The following is a 13,549-nucleotide window of genomic DNA, read 5'->3' on the forward strand; positions in this document are numbered from 1 at the left end:
AAACCCCTTTACCTCAAGACACAGTTTTGTTTTGTTCTGTTTTTTTAAAAGGAAGGAAAGGGGAGAGAGAGAAAGAAAGCGAGAGAGAGAGAGAGAAAACCTGCAAAGGCTTTCAGAGTCATTGCCTCAAAAGTACATTTGCGCTCCTTGGCCGAAGGAAAAAAAGCGGCCAAGCTGAGTTCCGCACCCTGTGAGTGAATTCAGTTTTGCAACAGGTTTCTAGAACGGCCCGCCGTGTCGGGGTCAGACCCTCGGGACCCACAACTGCCCCCATCGGGCAAACATGTGCCCTCTTTGTAAGTTTTCCAAAATTGTTCTTTGGAGATCTCACAGAGCCTGTGCTGGGCTAGGCCAGCGAGACTCCAGGCTTTGCTGCACGTGGATGGCCCTGTATGGCGGGCCCCTGGGTGCCAGGGCTGGCGTCCCTTTCCTGGCAAGTGGAGAGAATGACAGTGTAATAGAAAATTCGGGTTGTCTTCAAAAAAACAGAAAATCCCATCAAATACTCGGGCACTCATTCACTGAACACCTTGTTGCGGTTTGTGGGCCTCTGTAAAGGGTTGACTATGATGAGTATTTTGTGTACATATACATAAAAACAATGCAAATGCACACACAGCATACTCACACACACACACACACACAGGTGTATCTTGTTGGCCAGGAGAAACCCAAAACAAACAAGCAAACAAAAGCGATCTTTGAATTGGAAAGCAGAAACACTCGGGTGACCATATCACTCAAACTTTTAATTTTCCTCTTAAAGAAAGGGATGGAAATGGGGGAAGAGATGGGAGGGAAAAAATGTGGAATCAGCTGTCTATATACACGGGACAAAAAAAAAAAAAAAAAAAAGGATTTCACAGGATTTCAGCACTATCCTCTGTATCACAGACTCATAAATTCAACAAGATCATCAACAGGATATTAAGTTGCAGGTCACCTTTGATTCAGCCTCTCAGCCACTCCTGGGCTGGGCGACCCCTGACCCATGAAGGACCACATGTGTGGTGGGGGACCCCCCTCCCCCGTAAAACTCACCTAGAACAAAAGATCTTTGTCCGAGGTTTAAAGAAGTGTAATGTAAAAGAAGGGGAAATCTGTAATGTAAAAGAAAGGGAAATCGTGAAAATCTCAGCCAATGTTGTAACTTTTAAGTACCATTTTTAAGAAGGGGGAGATTTAGTGGAGGTGGGGGGAATCATAGGATAAGGCCCTCTCTAGTCTGCTAAAAGAACTTCTTTCTACGGTTAAAATTTACTGTTCTGTAAGTGGGCTTATAAAAAGTGTGTATATTAAATAAATGCTCACCAGCAGTTTAGTGTTAGGGATGCAAATGTTTGTGTATTTGTCAGTAGGGACTCAGAAAAAAATAGAAGTCAACATTTCTAGGTGACAGTGGTTGGTTGTGCTTTTGCAAAAGTAAGAGGACTAATTGTTCTTACTTTGTCTCCTTTCCTGATGGGAGAGTTTCTACTGCTGTAAAACAAAGCAAAAACAAAAACAACCCCCAAAACAGAGGGCATTAGCTTACTTCAATGTGTTTAATTATTTTGAGGGCCGTTACCCTTTGGGCTCCCAGGAAAACTACATCCAGGGAGGCTGAATACCAGTGACAGGCGAGGAGCTTTCCAATAAACTGCAGTATTATTGCAATAGACTTTGTAATACAATTTATGCTGTCATTCATAAATAACAATGCCATATGTCAACCATATTGCTTACACAAGTAAATCCGTCAACGTGTCACTATTTGATTTATCTCAACAGCTTCTTCAAATATTGAAGTACAGATATTGGAAGGGGTATGGAATGGGGGGAAACTACCCACAAAATTTGAGATTAAAAATAAAAGCACAACCTCTCCTCCTCCTTTATCCCCCATCCAAAAACATTCTAAAGGATAAAGCATGGAGGGGAGGAGAAGCACATCTTGCAGCCAACATAAAGAAATATTGGGTGGTTATACGAACTGTGAACACATAAGGGGGTTTCTGCTTCCTGTGTGGACCTTCTAAGCATTTTTAAAAAGACAACAGTTAGACATTTCCCAAGAAATTACTAATCTTAATTGTCGAACGTGGGCCAGAGGCCATTCTCCAACAACCCCCATCCCTGAGGGTAAAAATGGTTGATAACCAAATGATAATATTTGATGACAGGTCAATTTTGCTCAACTTATCTTTTCGTAGTGGGGAAGTGAAGAGAGCCGTAATTTTTCAAGGGCTTTTAAGCAATACGGTCAGGTGAAAATGGGATGAGTCCAATTCTTGAGTGTCCAAAACAAACGAACAAACAAACCCCAACGTTTCAATTACTGTCACATAACCCAAGCTTCTGGGGTTTTATGTTTGGCTTTGTTTTTAATCCTCATTAAGTCCATGTTCATGGGACAGGGATCAAAAACTTTATCAAGAAGCACATTTTTGGTTACTCTTAGCCTCACACATAGCCGTGGAGTCTGAGGATTCAGCTCGGGCTCAGAAGGGCGGGAAACAGAGGCAACCCTCCGAGAAGGTCTGAGAGAGCGGAGAACTGCGCAGTGCTCCCTGGCACCCAAGGCCCCAGGGCTGGGTCGCAGGTCCCACGAGGTCAGGTCACCAGTGGTGAGGGCTAGATGGTGGGGATCTGGTTCCTGCCGAGTGCAAGCCGGGCAGGTGGCCGGGTACCTCATGGCCTAGTCGCCACCTGGCGAGCTTGATTTGGGAAAAAGCCCTTGAACCCAAAGTCCTCATCACTTCCGGCCATGTCAAAGCTCAACTGAAATGCGGTTTTTGTGGGCCCCTTTGCTCACCTCGCCCCGGCTTTAGAGAGGACTCCCCACTCCCTCTTTCACTGTCAGCTGATAACCCTCCTCCTCCCAGTTGAGCACCCACTGGAGCCCTCGGGCTGGGCTACAAAAGTCCTCTGAGCCCTCAAGTGACTCGGGGCACCCTCTCCGCCCTTGAACCTGCCTCTGGCGCAGCCCAGATGGCACAAGGCTCTCCAAACCCGCCGGGCACCCTCTGCAAGGAGGCCGCCCTTGCGGGAACCACGCGGGACGGGCGAGCCGTAAAGCAATTGCAAAGGCGATAAACGGCAGCTCAGTGGGCCCCCAGCTCCTTTCCTGTCCACCTCGCTGTCCCCAGCACACCCCCTCCCCTCCCCTGCCGAAACAATCAAACAAAGGCTCAAAAGCCAGGAAGTGTCCAATTCACTTCCCTTAGAGTTTATTCATTGCCCACACCCATCGCAAGGAAACCTGGCTGTGTTCAGGGACGAACGGAGGGCACCGGGGAGCCGCAGACCCCCCTCGGCGCAGCGGGAAACCGTGAGCGCCGGCCAGGGCATCCCCAGAGACCGGGCTCTGCCGCCTCCTGGCAGCGGAGCGCGGCGTGGCCGCCGGGTTCGGGCCGGCTCGGCGTTCACTGTCCCTCCCCACCCTCTTCCCGCCTTTGTTTGGGGCCGGGAGCCGGTTGGGGTTCGGGGTGCAGCAGAGAAGGCTGGAAATCGATGTTCCCCCAGGAGCACCTGTCGACCCCACAAAGGGCGTTTCCACGGACTGTCACGTTGCTGCCCCACATAAGCACCTCCGCTGCAGAAGTGCAGACAAGGGCATGGGTTTTGAGGATCCGCCCTGACGACCAGCACCACCGCGGAAATACGGGGTTAAATCCACAGGAGAACTGGCATAACGACTTCTACAGCCCCCTGCTTTAAAAAAAAACACACACAAAATACAAAACCCACACTACTGTTTATTATTTTCTTCAACGTCCTGGAAACTGTTGGTATTTACTTAGGAAGTGTGACACAGTTATTGGGTCCTTAGAAACTCGGGATGTTAAGGGGTTTGATTTGGCTCCCAAATGGCTTGAAAAAGAACCAGCGCACCTGGGGTCAGGCGGGTCATCACAATAACAAAAAGCGCGTCTACAAAATAAAAAGCTCTTTTATAAAGAAAGGCAATCCCGGAAATCCACTGCGAGCCTTCCTGATGACCATCTAGCTAGGCCTATTCTCAGGTTTAATTGGCAGGCGGTTTATTGGCGCCTTATTGGTGTTGATTGAAATTTTGCTCCCAGTCCTTTCTTTGAAGAATTAGCATCTCAAGTCGATTACCTGAGTCAATTATCTTTTTAGGGTCTGAGTTTGGTCATAAATTTGTAAATATTCATTAAACACACTTTGTAAATATCTCTCTTTCTAATCGTTATTCAAGTCTCTAACATTTCCTTAAAAAGTCTTTCTGTTTTAAAGCTTCCATAAAAAGAAATTGATCAGGGAGCTATATTTGAATTAAGACATATTAAATAGATGACAGATACATATCACGCTGTGTTTAACAAGAGTTGTACAAGGAGGCGGGTTCCAGATTCCGCACGGCTCTGCTGCACCATTATTCACATTTTTACAGCCTTTCCTTCATGCCTTCACCCATTAAACCATTAAATTTCAGCAATTCAATAAAACAAAGCAGTTATAATTTTGAGGAAAAGCTATTCTGAAGGAGGTAGAGGTACCCATTTTATTGCACAATAAAAATGCTCAACAGTCTATATTAAAGGCTAGGTTGGGTTTATTTTCTTCTTTCTTTATTCATTCTTTCTGTTTTGTTTTGTCTTGAACTTATAACCTGCAGGACTGAACGCAAAGCTGCCATTATGGAAGTATTGATGAGTATTGCTAAAAAATTCAAATAAAGGAAATATTTGAAATGTTCTGAGAGGAAATGAAGACAGTGGTGACAACTGCACATATGATGCTTTCTCCATAAAGCATTCATAGAGATGACACAGTCCTCCCTCCACCTTGCCTAGGTGGCTTGAGACCTTTTAAGTCTTTGAAAATTGTGGAAGGACTCTTCCTCTCCAAATACAGATGTGGATTTTGTCACTGTTGTTTATTAAAAACTTTTCGTTGTATTTGCACTCATGCCTCTCTTATTTCCCCGTATCTGAGCTTCGTGAAACTTAAAGAAAATGCCCATTTGAAATCTGATTGTACTATTTTCTTTGTTTGCTTGTCAGTTTTATAAGAGAAATGACATTCCCAAGGTTCACAGGGAAATTCCCTGTTAAACATTGTTAGCACCAATGTAAATGGGCTATCGAATCAGCTCTTTTGAAAATAATTCTTACCACTTCTCAGGACGATCTCGCAGATGATGGCTTTATCTAGTCTTTAAAAAAAAAAAAAAAAACTTGGACAGTAAACGAATTAAGCTGCTAACATGTTTTACTGTATCCTAAAAGAAAAAAAACCCTACTTTTTAGTCATTATCCTTTTTTTTAAAAAATAATTTTACTTAGGGCAGCAAAATAAAAATTAAAAACCCTGAGCTTAATTTTTGAGCATCATGGAACATGGCAAACTTTTAAGGTGTTTTCTTGTTAAAGCTGAAGTGACACTCTGGGACAGTAAGGACCCTAAAGTGTGAGGGATGTCACATTTCTCCGCCCCCCCCCAAAGTGATGCAAGGACCTATTTCTCTTTTTAAAAAGATATGATAGCAACTCGCTTGAAAGGGATGGGGCTCACTTTTTTTTTAGAGTCAGTTTTTATGGTTTTCAAGTAAAACATCTCTCCTGCTAGATGAGCTTATTAGAAAATAACAGGATTATCGATATAAATGTTATATATAATATACTGTTATATATAACAGTATATAAATCGCAAAGATACTGATCCAATAAAATGATTATTTTATTGGATCAATTCTAACTTGTGGTCCTTTCAAAGAAACTGAGGCACCCATGTGGAGTGCGTTCTGGACCGGAAGGAGAACTTCTGCTTAAAGGATATCGTTTATTTAGCCGCTTCCCTCTGGAGAGATGCTGTTTGGCCTGCCCTGCCACTGCTATCTCCGAGAAGCAAAAGTTAGAATCGCTGCCCGATGTTTCTTGCCCCCGGTAGATCTAATTGGAAGTGGCAGATTTAGAACCGATGAGCAGTGAGATTACACTTTGAGCCAACTCCTTTGAACCATGTTGAAAAGGATCCCACGAGCTAAAAAGTCGAGGTAAAACGGTTCCTTTGGGGAAAGATTTATTTTTACTTCACCTGGTGTTTTGCAACCAATAGGATTTTAATATCCTTCCTCATTCCGTCTACTGTCTGTGCGCCCTCTGTGAGCGCTCGACAGATTGAGTGTCCTTCCCAAATAAGAAGTTTCTAGTATCACCTCTACGAATAGGATGACGGGCATACATCTGTTCACCCTCCTCCCCCAGTCAGCAGCCCGGAGCTCTTCCAAGGGAAGGGACGCTGCATGCAGTGAGCGAAGGCTTTTGAATTTGGGGGCTCCCCCCGCCTTTTGCTCCCCGGGGGGTCCCCAGCCCAGAGCCTCCAGGCGCCCTTCGGCCGCGTGCCGGCGCACGTTCCCCGCAAGGCGCGTCATGGGAACGCGGGGCGCTGCGCGCGCAGGCCCGGCGCAAACTTTCTGCAAGTGCAACTTGGGAATCCCTGGGGAGGCGGGGACGCAGGGCTCCGGGAAAGGAAGGGGCGCGAAGCGAAAGCGAAGGCGGCCGGGAGCACAGGGGCGGATGCCCGCTGAGCCTGAAAGGGAGCCAATCGGTCAGCCGCGGCTGCTGCCAATCACGCGGCTCCCTCCAATCCCACCCTTGCTATTTCCAAAATCTCGGTCCCACTGCGCAGCTCAAATGTGGTGTTCGCTCTGCCAATCGCTGGAGGACAGAGTGGGAACGGGAATAAGCAGAGTTCGGAGGCCAGGACAAAGAAGTTAAAGAGCGCCTAACATATACATGTTTTTGAAGGCGGGCAGAGGGAAAAAAGTCCCCCCAGTGAGGGTCTGTGAGTCTGATTGTGTAGTTCTGATGGAGACCCCTTTGAGCAAGAGGAACCCGCCAGCGCTGAGATTAGCGGATTTGGCAACGGCTCAGGCCAGGCCACTTCAGAATATGACAGGGTTCCCGGCGCTGGCCAGCGCGCCCGCCCACTCCCAACTCGGCGCCGCAGCCGCGCACCTCCGCCCTCGGGACCTGGGCGCTGACCCCGGCGTGGCCATCACTCCGCTCGGACCCGAGCACATGGCCCAGGCGAGCGCGCTCGGCCTCAGCCCTCCCTCCCAGGCGCTCCCGGCACAGCCCGAGGCCCCAGCGGCCGCCGCCCGCGCTGCAGCCTCGGTCTCGCACCCGGGAGCCGGCACCTACCCTGGCGGCGGGGGCAGCGGTAGCGTGCAGTCCTCCGCGCCCGCGCCCCCGCCCCCAGCCCCTCCTCTTCCTCCCTCCCTTTCACCCCCTCCCCCTCCTCTTGGCCTCTCGGGCTACACCACCACCAACAGTGGCGGCGGCGGCAGCAGCGGCAAAGGCCACAGCAGGGACTTCGTCCTCCGGAGGGACCTTTCCGCCACGGCCCCCGCGGCGGCCATGCACGGGGCCCCGCTCGGAGGGGAGCAGCGGTCCGGCACCGGCTCCCCCCAGCACTCGGCCCCGCCTCCCCACTCGGCCGGCATGTTCATCTCGGCCAGCGGCACCTACGCTGGCCCGGACGGCAGCGGCGGCGGGGGCCCGGCGCTCTTTCCCTCGCTGCACGACACGCCGGGAGGCCCCGGCGGCCACCCGCACCCGCTCAACGGCCAGATGCGCCTGGGGCTGGCGGCAGCCGCGGCAGCCGCGGCAGCTGAGCTGTACGGCCGCGGGGAGCCGCCCTTCGCGCCGCGCTCGGGGGATGCGCACTACGGTGCGGTGGCGGCCGCTGCAGCCGCCGCCCTGCATGGCTACGGAGCCGTGAACTTAAACCTGAACCTGGCGGCGGCGGCTGCTGCCGCGGCGGCCGGACCCGGGCCCCACCTGCAACACCACGCGCCGCCCCCGGCGCCGCCACCGCCGCCCGCGCCCGCGCAGCACCCGCACCAGCACCACCCCCACCTCCCAGGGGCGGCCGGGGCCTTCCTGCGCTACATGCGGCAGCCAATCAAGCAGGAGCTCATCTGCAAGTGGATCGACCCCGAGGAGCTGGCCGGGCCGCCGCCGCCCCCGCCCCCGGCCGGCGGCGCCAAGCCCTGCTCCAAAACTTTCGGCACCATGCACGAGCTGGTGAACCACGTCACGGTGGAGCACGTGGGCGGCCCCGAGCAAAGCAGCCACGTCTGCTTCTGGGAGGACTGTCCGCGCGAGGGCAAGCCCTTCAAGGCCAAATACAAGCTCATCAACCACATCCGCGTGCACACCGGCGAGAAGCCCTTTCCCTGCCCCTTCCCGGGCTGCGGCAAGGTCTTCGCGCGCTCCGAGAACCTCAAGATCCACAAGCGCACTCATACAGGTGGGTGTCTGTCCCCGGCCGCGCCGCCGCCGCCGCCTCCCGCGCCGCCGCCGCTTCTGCCGCTGCTTCTCTTCCTCCTCCTCCTGCTCGCCTTAATTTTTCCCTCCTTCTGCTGCTTCTCTTCGCATACGTATAACCCGGACATGTGACTTCTTTTTTTTCTCTCCCCCCTTTTTTTCTATGAATAAGTAATTCGATAGCACACACAGGCCCCGCGCTGGGTTCCCACACGGTGGAGTCTCCAGCGCTCCCGCAGCCCCTCCGCCGGGACCGGCAACGCGCTCCAGTCGCCGCCGCCGCCGCCCCGGAGCAGAAGCAGCCGCCGCCGGAGCAGGAAGGCGCCCAGGACGGTCGGCAGCCCCCTTCCGCCCGGCCCCGGGAACTTGGGGAGGGAGACGGGGAAGGAGGGCCGGAGCCGCCCCGGCGGCTCTTCCCTCCCCATCGGATGTCAGGCCCCGCGCGGTCGCCGTTGCTCCAAAGAGCGGGCGTGCGAGGGGCGCGTGGGATTTGCTGCGGTATTGGGGCCGCGAGGCCCAGCTCGGTGTGGCCCCTCCTGGAGGGGAGAGGGGTCCCTGTCCCTCCGGGGCGGGGTGCAAAATGCGAAAGTAATGCGCCCTCGGGCTTCCGGGGACCTTCCCCCTACACACACGCGCACACACTCGCTCACCGTTACACACACCACAGTACACCTTCACGTGCACACACACATCACACGAACAACTTCACACACCCATATTCCCTCATACACCCCTCCCTCATCGCTGGGACGTCCTTGTGCCCTGATGACACAATCACACTTACTCATTTACACACCTTCATATACACCTGTACTCACACGCGCCGTCACACAGTTTATCACACATGCCCTAGAGGGTGCTGGAGAAATTGGGTTCTGTCCTTTTAAGGAAGGTTCTCCTTGGAGGAGGACAGGGCGAGCTGCAGAGTCTCCCGCGGTCGTTGGGGCCTACCTCCCCCGTGGGACTTGGGAGGAGCCCCCGGCACTCTGGGGAGCCCTCCCGCCCCCACCCCGAGCCCTGCCGTAGGGGGTGCCACGGCCGCGGCCTGGGGCGTGGGGTGGCGCCTGTGGGCCGTGTGCCCCTTGGAACAGACGAGCGCGCTGGGCAGAAGCGCTGATGAGCGCGAGCGCAGTCGGGATTTATAGGGACAGACAATATTACCCCTCGGAGGACACTTAAGTAACTGGAGTTTACATTCAGTAATTACTTGGTTGATTTATCGGCGCGGCGACGACGACGAGGCAGCTGCCGGGCGTGGGCCGCAACGCCTGGCCAGCGGCCGGGGCCGAGGCACTGGCGGAGGGGTGAGGGGGATCTGCGTGAGAAGCCGGGTCCGGGGGCCCGAGGCTGGAGCCCCGGGCCTTGCTTCTGTCGCCGGTACCTGACAGGCCTCCTGCGGACTGGCCCGCTGACCGGCTGGGAGCGCGTTTTCCCCCGAGTTCCGTTTGCCAGCCCCTTTCTTTTCTAATCGGGATCAGTCCGACTTAATGATTTTGCCAAAAGGAAGCGTCCCGCAAGGCTCTCGTAAAAACTCCCTGGCCTGCTAAGCCAGCTGCTGGCCCCCGTGCCCAGCACTTGCCGACGGGACAGGGGCCTGGCGCTGTGAGCGGGGCGCGCGGGGCGCGGGAAGTGAAGCCGCCCCCAAAGGGAACCCCTAAAGGCGGAGCCCGCGACCTCGGGCCCTTCCCGCCTTTCCAGGCCTTGGAGGGGAGTGGATCTTCCCTTGGCGGGCGGGGGCGCTGCCCGGAGCTGAGGGCCGTTTCCGCCCGGGTCAGGCAAGGACCTGGAAATTCACCGCGCGGCAGCTGACCAGGTGTCGGCTCTCCGGCCCCCGGGGACGGGCAGCCTCCCGCCCCCCTCGAGGGCGGGCCCCAAGGGGGCGTGCGCGCGTGCTGCCGGGGGCGGAGACCCGGGCGCCGAGGGAACCCGGGGCCGTTTTGTTTTCGGGTTCCTTGTGCGCAAGGTTGCATTCCCGCCTGGCTCGCGGCGGCTGCGTGGGCCTCGCCGGGTCCCTCGGGCAGGGATGCGAGCGCCCTCGCGTTGATGCTCAGACCCGCGCCGAGTGTTTTGGGCCGTCCCTGGGCCGCTAAGCCACTGAGCACTGTGTCCAGAGAAAGGCCAGGCCGGGCTCCCTGCCCCATCACAAGGCTCTCCCTTTTGGGGGGTTACTCGGGATCCCGGAACGGCTTGATCAAAGGGAATAATCCCCGGCCACTCCTGAAGGCCCATTTCCTGACCCACGTGCCCCCAATTCCATTTATAACCTTCCTCTGGGCTGGACTCGAGTTCTCACACATAGCTTCCTTCACTCTCTAAAACTCTGTAAGTAGTTAAATTCTGACGTGACCCCTCTGTCAGAATCTGAAATGTAAACACTAGGGTCTCTCACCCTTTCTAGGCAGGGAGAATTTGCTAACTGCCCCCCTCCCCGTACGTAGGCCCCCCTAAATAAAATAGGCCATTCTATCACCCTTTGCCTTTTTTCTACTTTCTTCTTCCATCTCTCCTTTATCCCTGCTTTTCTACCTTTCTTTCCACTCCGTGTCTGCCTTTTCTGGGTCTGATTCTTAATGCTTCTCTTTCAACATGTGCAGTGGTGGAGCCAGCAATGTCCAAACCGTTTATTCTGCACAATCCAAGATACTTAGCTTGTGCAGAAACATGAGAATTCTAAAAAGCAACATTGCACATTTGCATAGGGTGAATAAAATTACTTAAACCTCCATGTTGAAGAAAAGCTGATTATTTTTTTTGGAAGAATGCTATATTAAATTAGTATTATCCAACTTAAAGTGGAATGTAGAAATCAGGACAAATAACCAGTGTTCTGATAAAACTCGATTAACTGTTTTTGTTGCAGCCCCTCTACAGAGAATTTTTAAAGGTTACGATTATCATTGCATTATATGGTGTTTTTCCCTCTCTTTACGGCCCAAGGCAGGAGGTATATTAAATAATATAAATATGTTATAAATATTAAATGATAATATTTAATTTTGTTTTTAAACAATATTTCCAGGTAGTATATGTTATATTCCAGGCATCTGAATACTTTTCAGATGTGCTAACGTACTCTGGCATTGAAGCAATTAGCATTGATGAAATTAAAAAAGAGAAAATTACACTGAAATATTTGTACAGGAAAGTCCACCACAGAATTTATGTACACTGAGCTATCTTAATAGTTATTTGGCTTTTTAAAAAATAAATGGTCAAAAACCAAGGAAAAGACCATATCTTGTGTGTCACCAGAGTAGCTTTTGAAATGTAGAGAAATTCAACTCTATTTTTTAAATCATTTAAATATAAGGAATATATTTGTTATACCACAATATGTATGAGATAACATGTTCAGTTATGGACTCAAATACATCAAGTTCATGGATACTAAGGTGAGGGGGAAATTCATACTGTTACCTGCTGTCCTCCTGTTTCTGCTTTTTAATACCAAGGTGTAGTGCGGCTGAATGTCTGCTTGTCTTACTGAGCACTTCCACTACCTGGACCTGGGGCCTGGTGTTGAAAGGCCCCGTGCTCGTGGGGTGGGTAGGGCAGCTTAAAGGGGCAATGGGCCCAAAGACTCTGGTAAACAGTCGATCTTTTCTGATTGTTAAACAGTGTTAGAATAAGAAGTCTGCTTATGCCATCAGGGGATGCCAGGTTCTGGCTGAGGCTTGTAGTCTTTATTAACGTTTGTTAAGGTTCTGTTACTCTAGGGTCTCAACTGCCCAGCAAGTTGTGAGGGAAGCTGGTACAACGAAGAGGGCAGCAGCCTGTTCTCTGCCCAGCTAGGCTTGTGAAAAACCTAGGGGTGGGATCATGTTTTTCACACATGTCTTTATTTCTGGAAAGAACAGGATTTTGGTGTATTTCCTTTCCTTTCCCATCAGTGAAATCCTGGAGAACACTCTGAAACAAAATGCCATTATTATAATTTTACTGCATCGCCCCCAGTTTACTTTTAATTGAGAATATGTGTTTATCTTTTTTCTCTTTTTTTTTTTTTTTTACGGTCTTCACCCAAGCTGTGGCTTTGGAAGTATTTTATCAGCATTTATCTTGACAGGGGATCGGCTTAAATTTTTGTGTGTATAGACCCTGAGGGGAACAAGGATGTGGGAATCTGGGTCCTAGCTGGATTTCAGTGTTAGAGCCTGGACCATGCTCTAGCCATTCTCACCTCGACCCCTACGGTACTTCGGGGTTGACATCCAGCCTCTCGCAAGCCCAGGTCCAAGGAGAGCCTCCAGGCCAGGGGACACCAGGCCCATCCCCGCAGTATCCCTTCCCGGTTGCATCCTGGAACATGGGAATTAGGAGCTAGGCTGGGAGTTGGTCTTCAAGAGGATGGGAAGATGCATCCTCATGTCTGCTCTAAGATTTCTCTCTCAAGTGAGAGGTCTCTGAAAAGCACTTGTTAACCTTTCCTATGGTTTATTGCAGGGGAAAAGCCTTTCAAATGTGAATTTGATGGCTGTGACAGGAAGTTTGCCAACAGCAGTGACCGAAAGAAACATTCCCACGTCCACACCAGCGACAAGCCCTACTACTGCAAGATCCGAGGCTGTGACAAATCCTACACCCACCCGAGCTCGCTGAGGAAGCACATGAAGATTCACTGCAAGTCCCCACCACCCTCTCCAGGAGCCCTGGGCTACTCATCGGTGGGGACTCCAGTGGGTGCCCCCTTGTCCCCTGTGCTGGACCCAACCAGGAGTCGCTCGAGCACCCTGTCCCCTCAGGTGACCAACCTCAATGAGTGGTACGTTTGCCAGCCCAGTGGGGTCCCCAGTCACCTCCACACCCCTTCCAGCAGTGGAACCACTTCCGAGTCTGACGATGAGGAGATGTACCGGAACTCTGAAGGCGTGCGGACCATACATTAGATTTTATTAGTAATAATAATAATAAGTACAGTAATAAGTGGCAGCCCTTGGACCGTATCCTGACCTGAGACAACGCCGAGGCTGAGACAAACTCGTGACTCAGACTTGCCACCGGGTCTAATTAGCCCTATTTATTCAGTATGAAACCCTATGGTGTTTGTACATTTAATTAATTTAATTAAGATATTTGGTGTTTTTTTTTTCCCTTAGAAAACAAACAAACAAAAAAACCCAACCAAGCTGGACTTGTGTGTTGCAGGGGCACAGGACTGAGAGCAGGTTGTACCACATGGAAAATGAATGGAGAGATGAGTGAATCGAGACACACACTGCCAATGCCATATATATATAGTTTTTACAAGGGTGAGAGAAAGAGCGTTCAGT

At 51.6% G+C, this 13,549-nt stretch overlaps 1 protein-coding gene across 1 annotated transcript; it reads left to right on the top strand.

Moving 5' to 3' along the window:
- Positions 1 to 6,743: 6,743 nt before the first annotated feature.
- ZIC5 (Zic family member 5) lies at positions 6,744 to 13,165 on the top strand (the record flags this gene model as incomplete). Its single annotated transcript, XM_079722011.1, has 2 exons — positions 6,744 to 8,262; positions 12,723 to 13,165. 2 exons carry the CDS (start codon positions 6,744 to 6,746, stop codon positions 13,163 to 13,165), a joined length of 1,962 nt encoding a protein of 653 aa, XP_079578137.1.
- Between the last annotated feature and the right edge of the window lie 384 nt (positions 13,166 to 13,549).

This window comes from Hyperoodon ampullatus, assembly GCF_949752795.1.
Source record: "Hyperoodon ampullatus genome assembly, chromosome: 16".
Lineage (NCBI taxonomy): Eukaryota > Metazoa > Chordata > Mammalia > Artiodactyla > Ziphiidae > Hyperoodon > Hyperoodon ampullatus.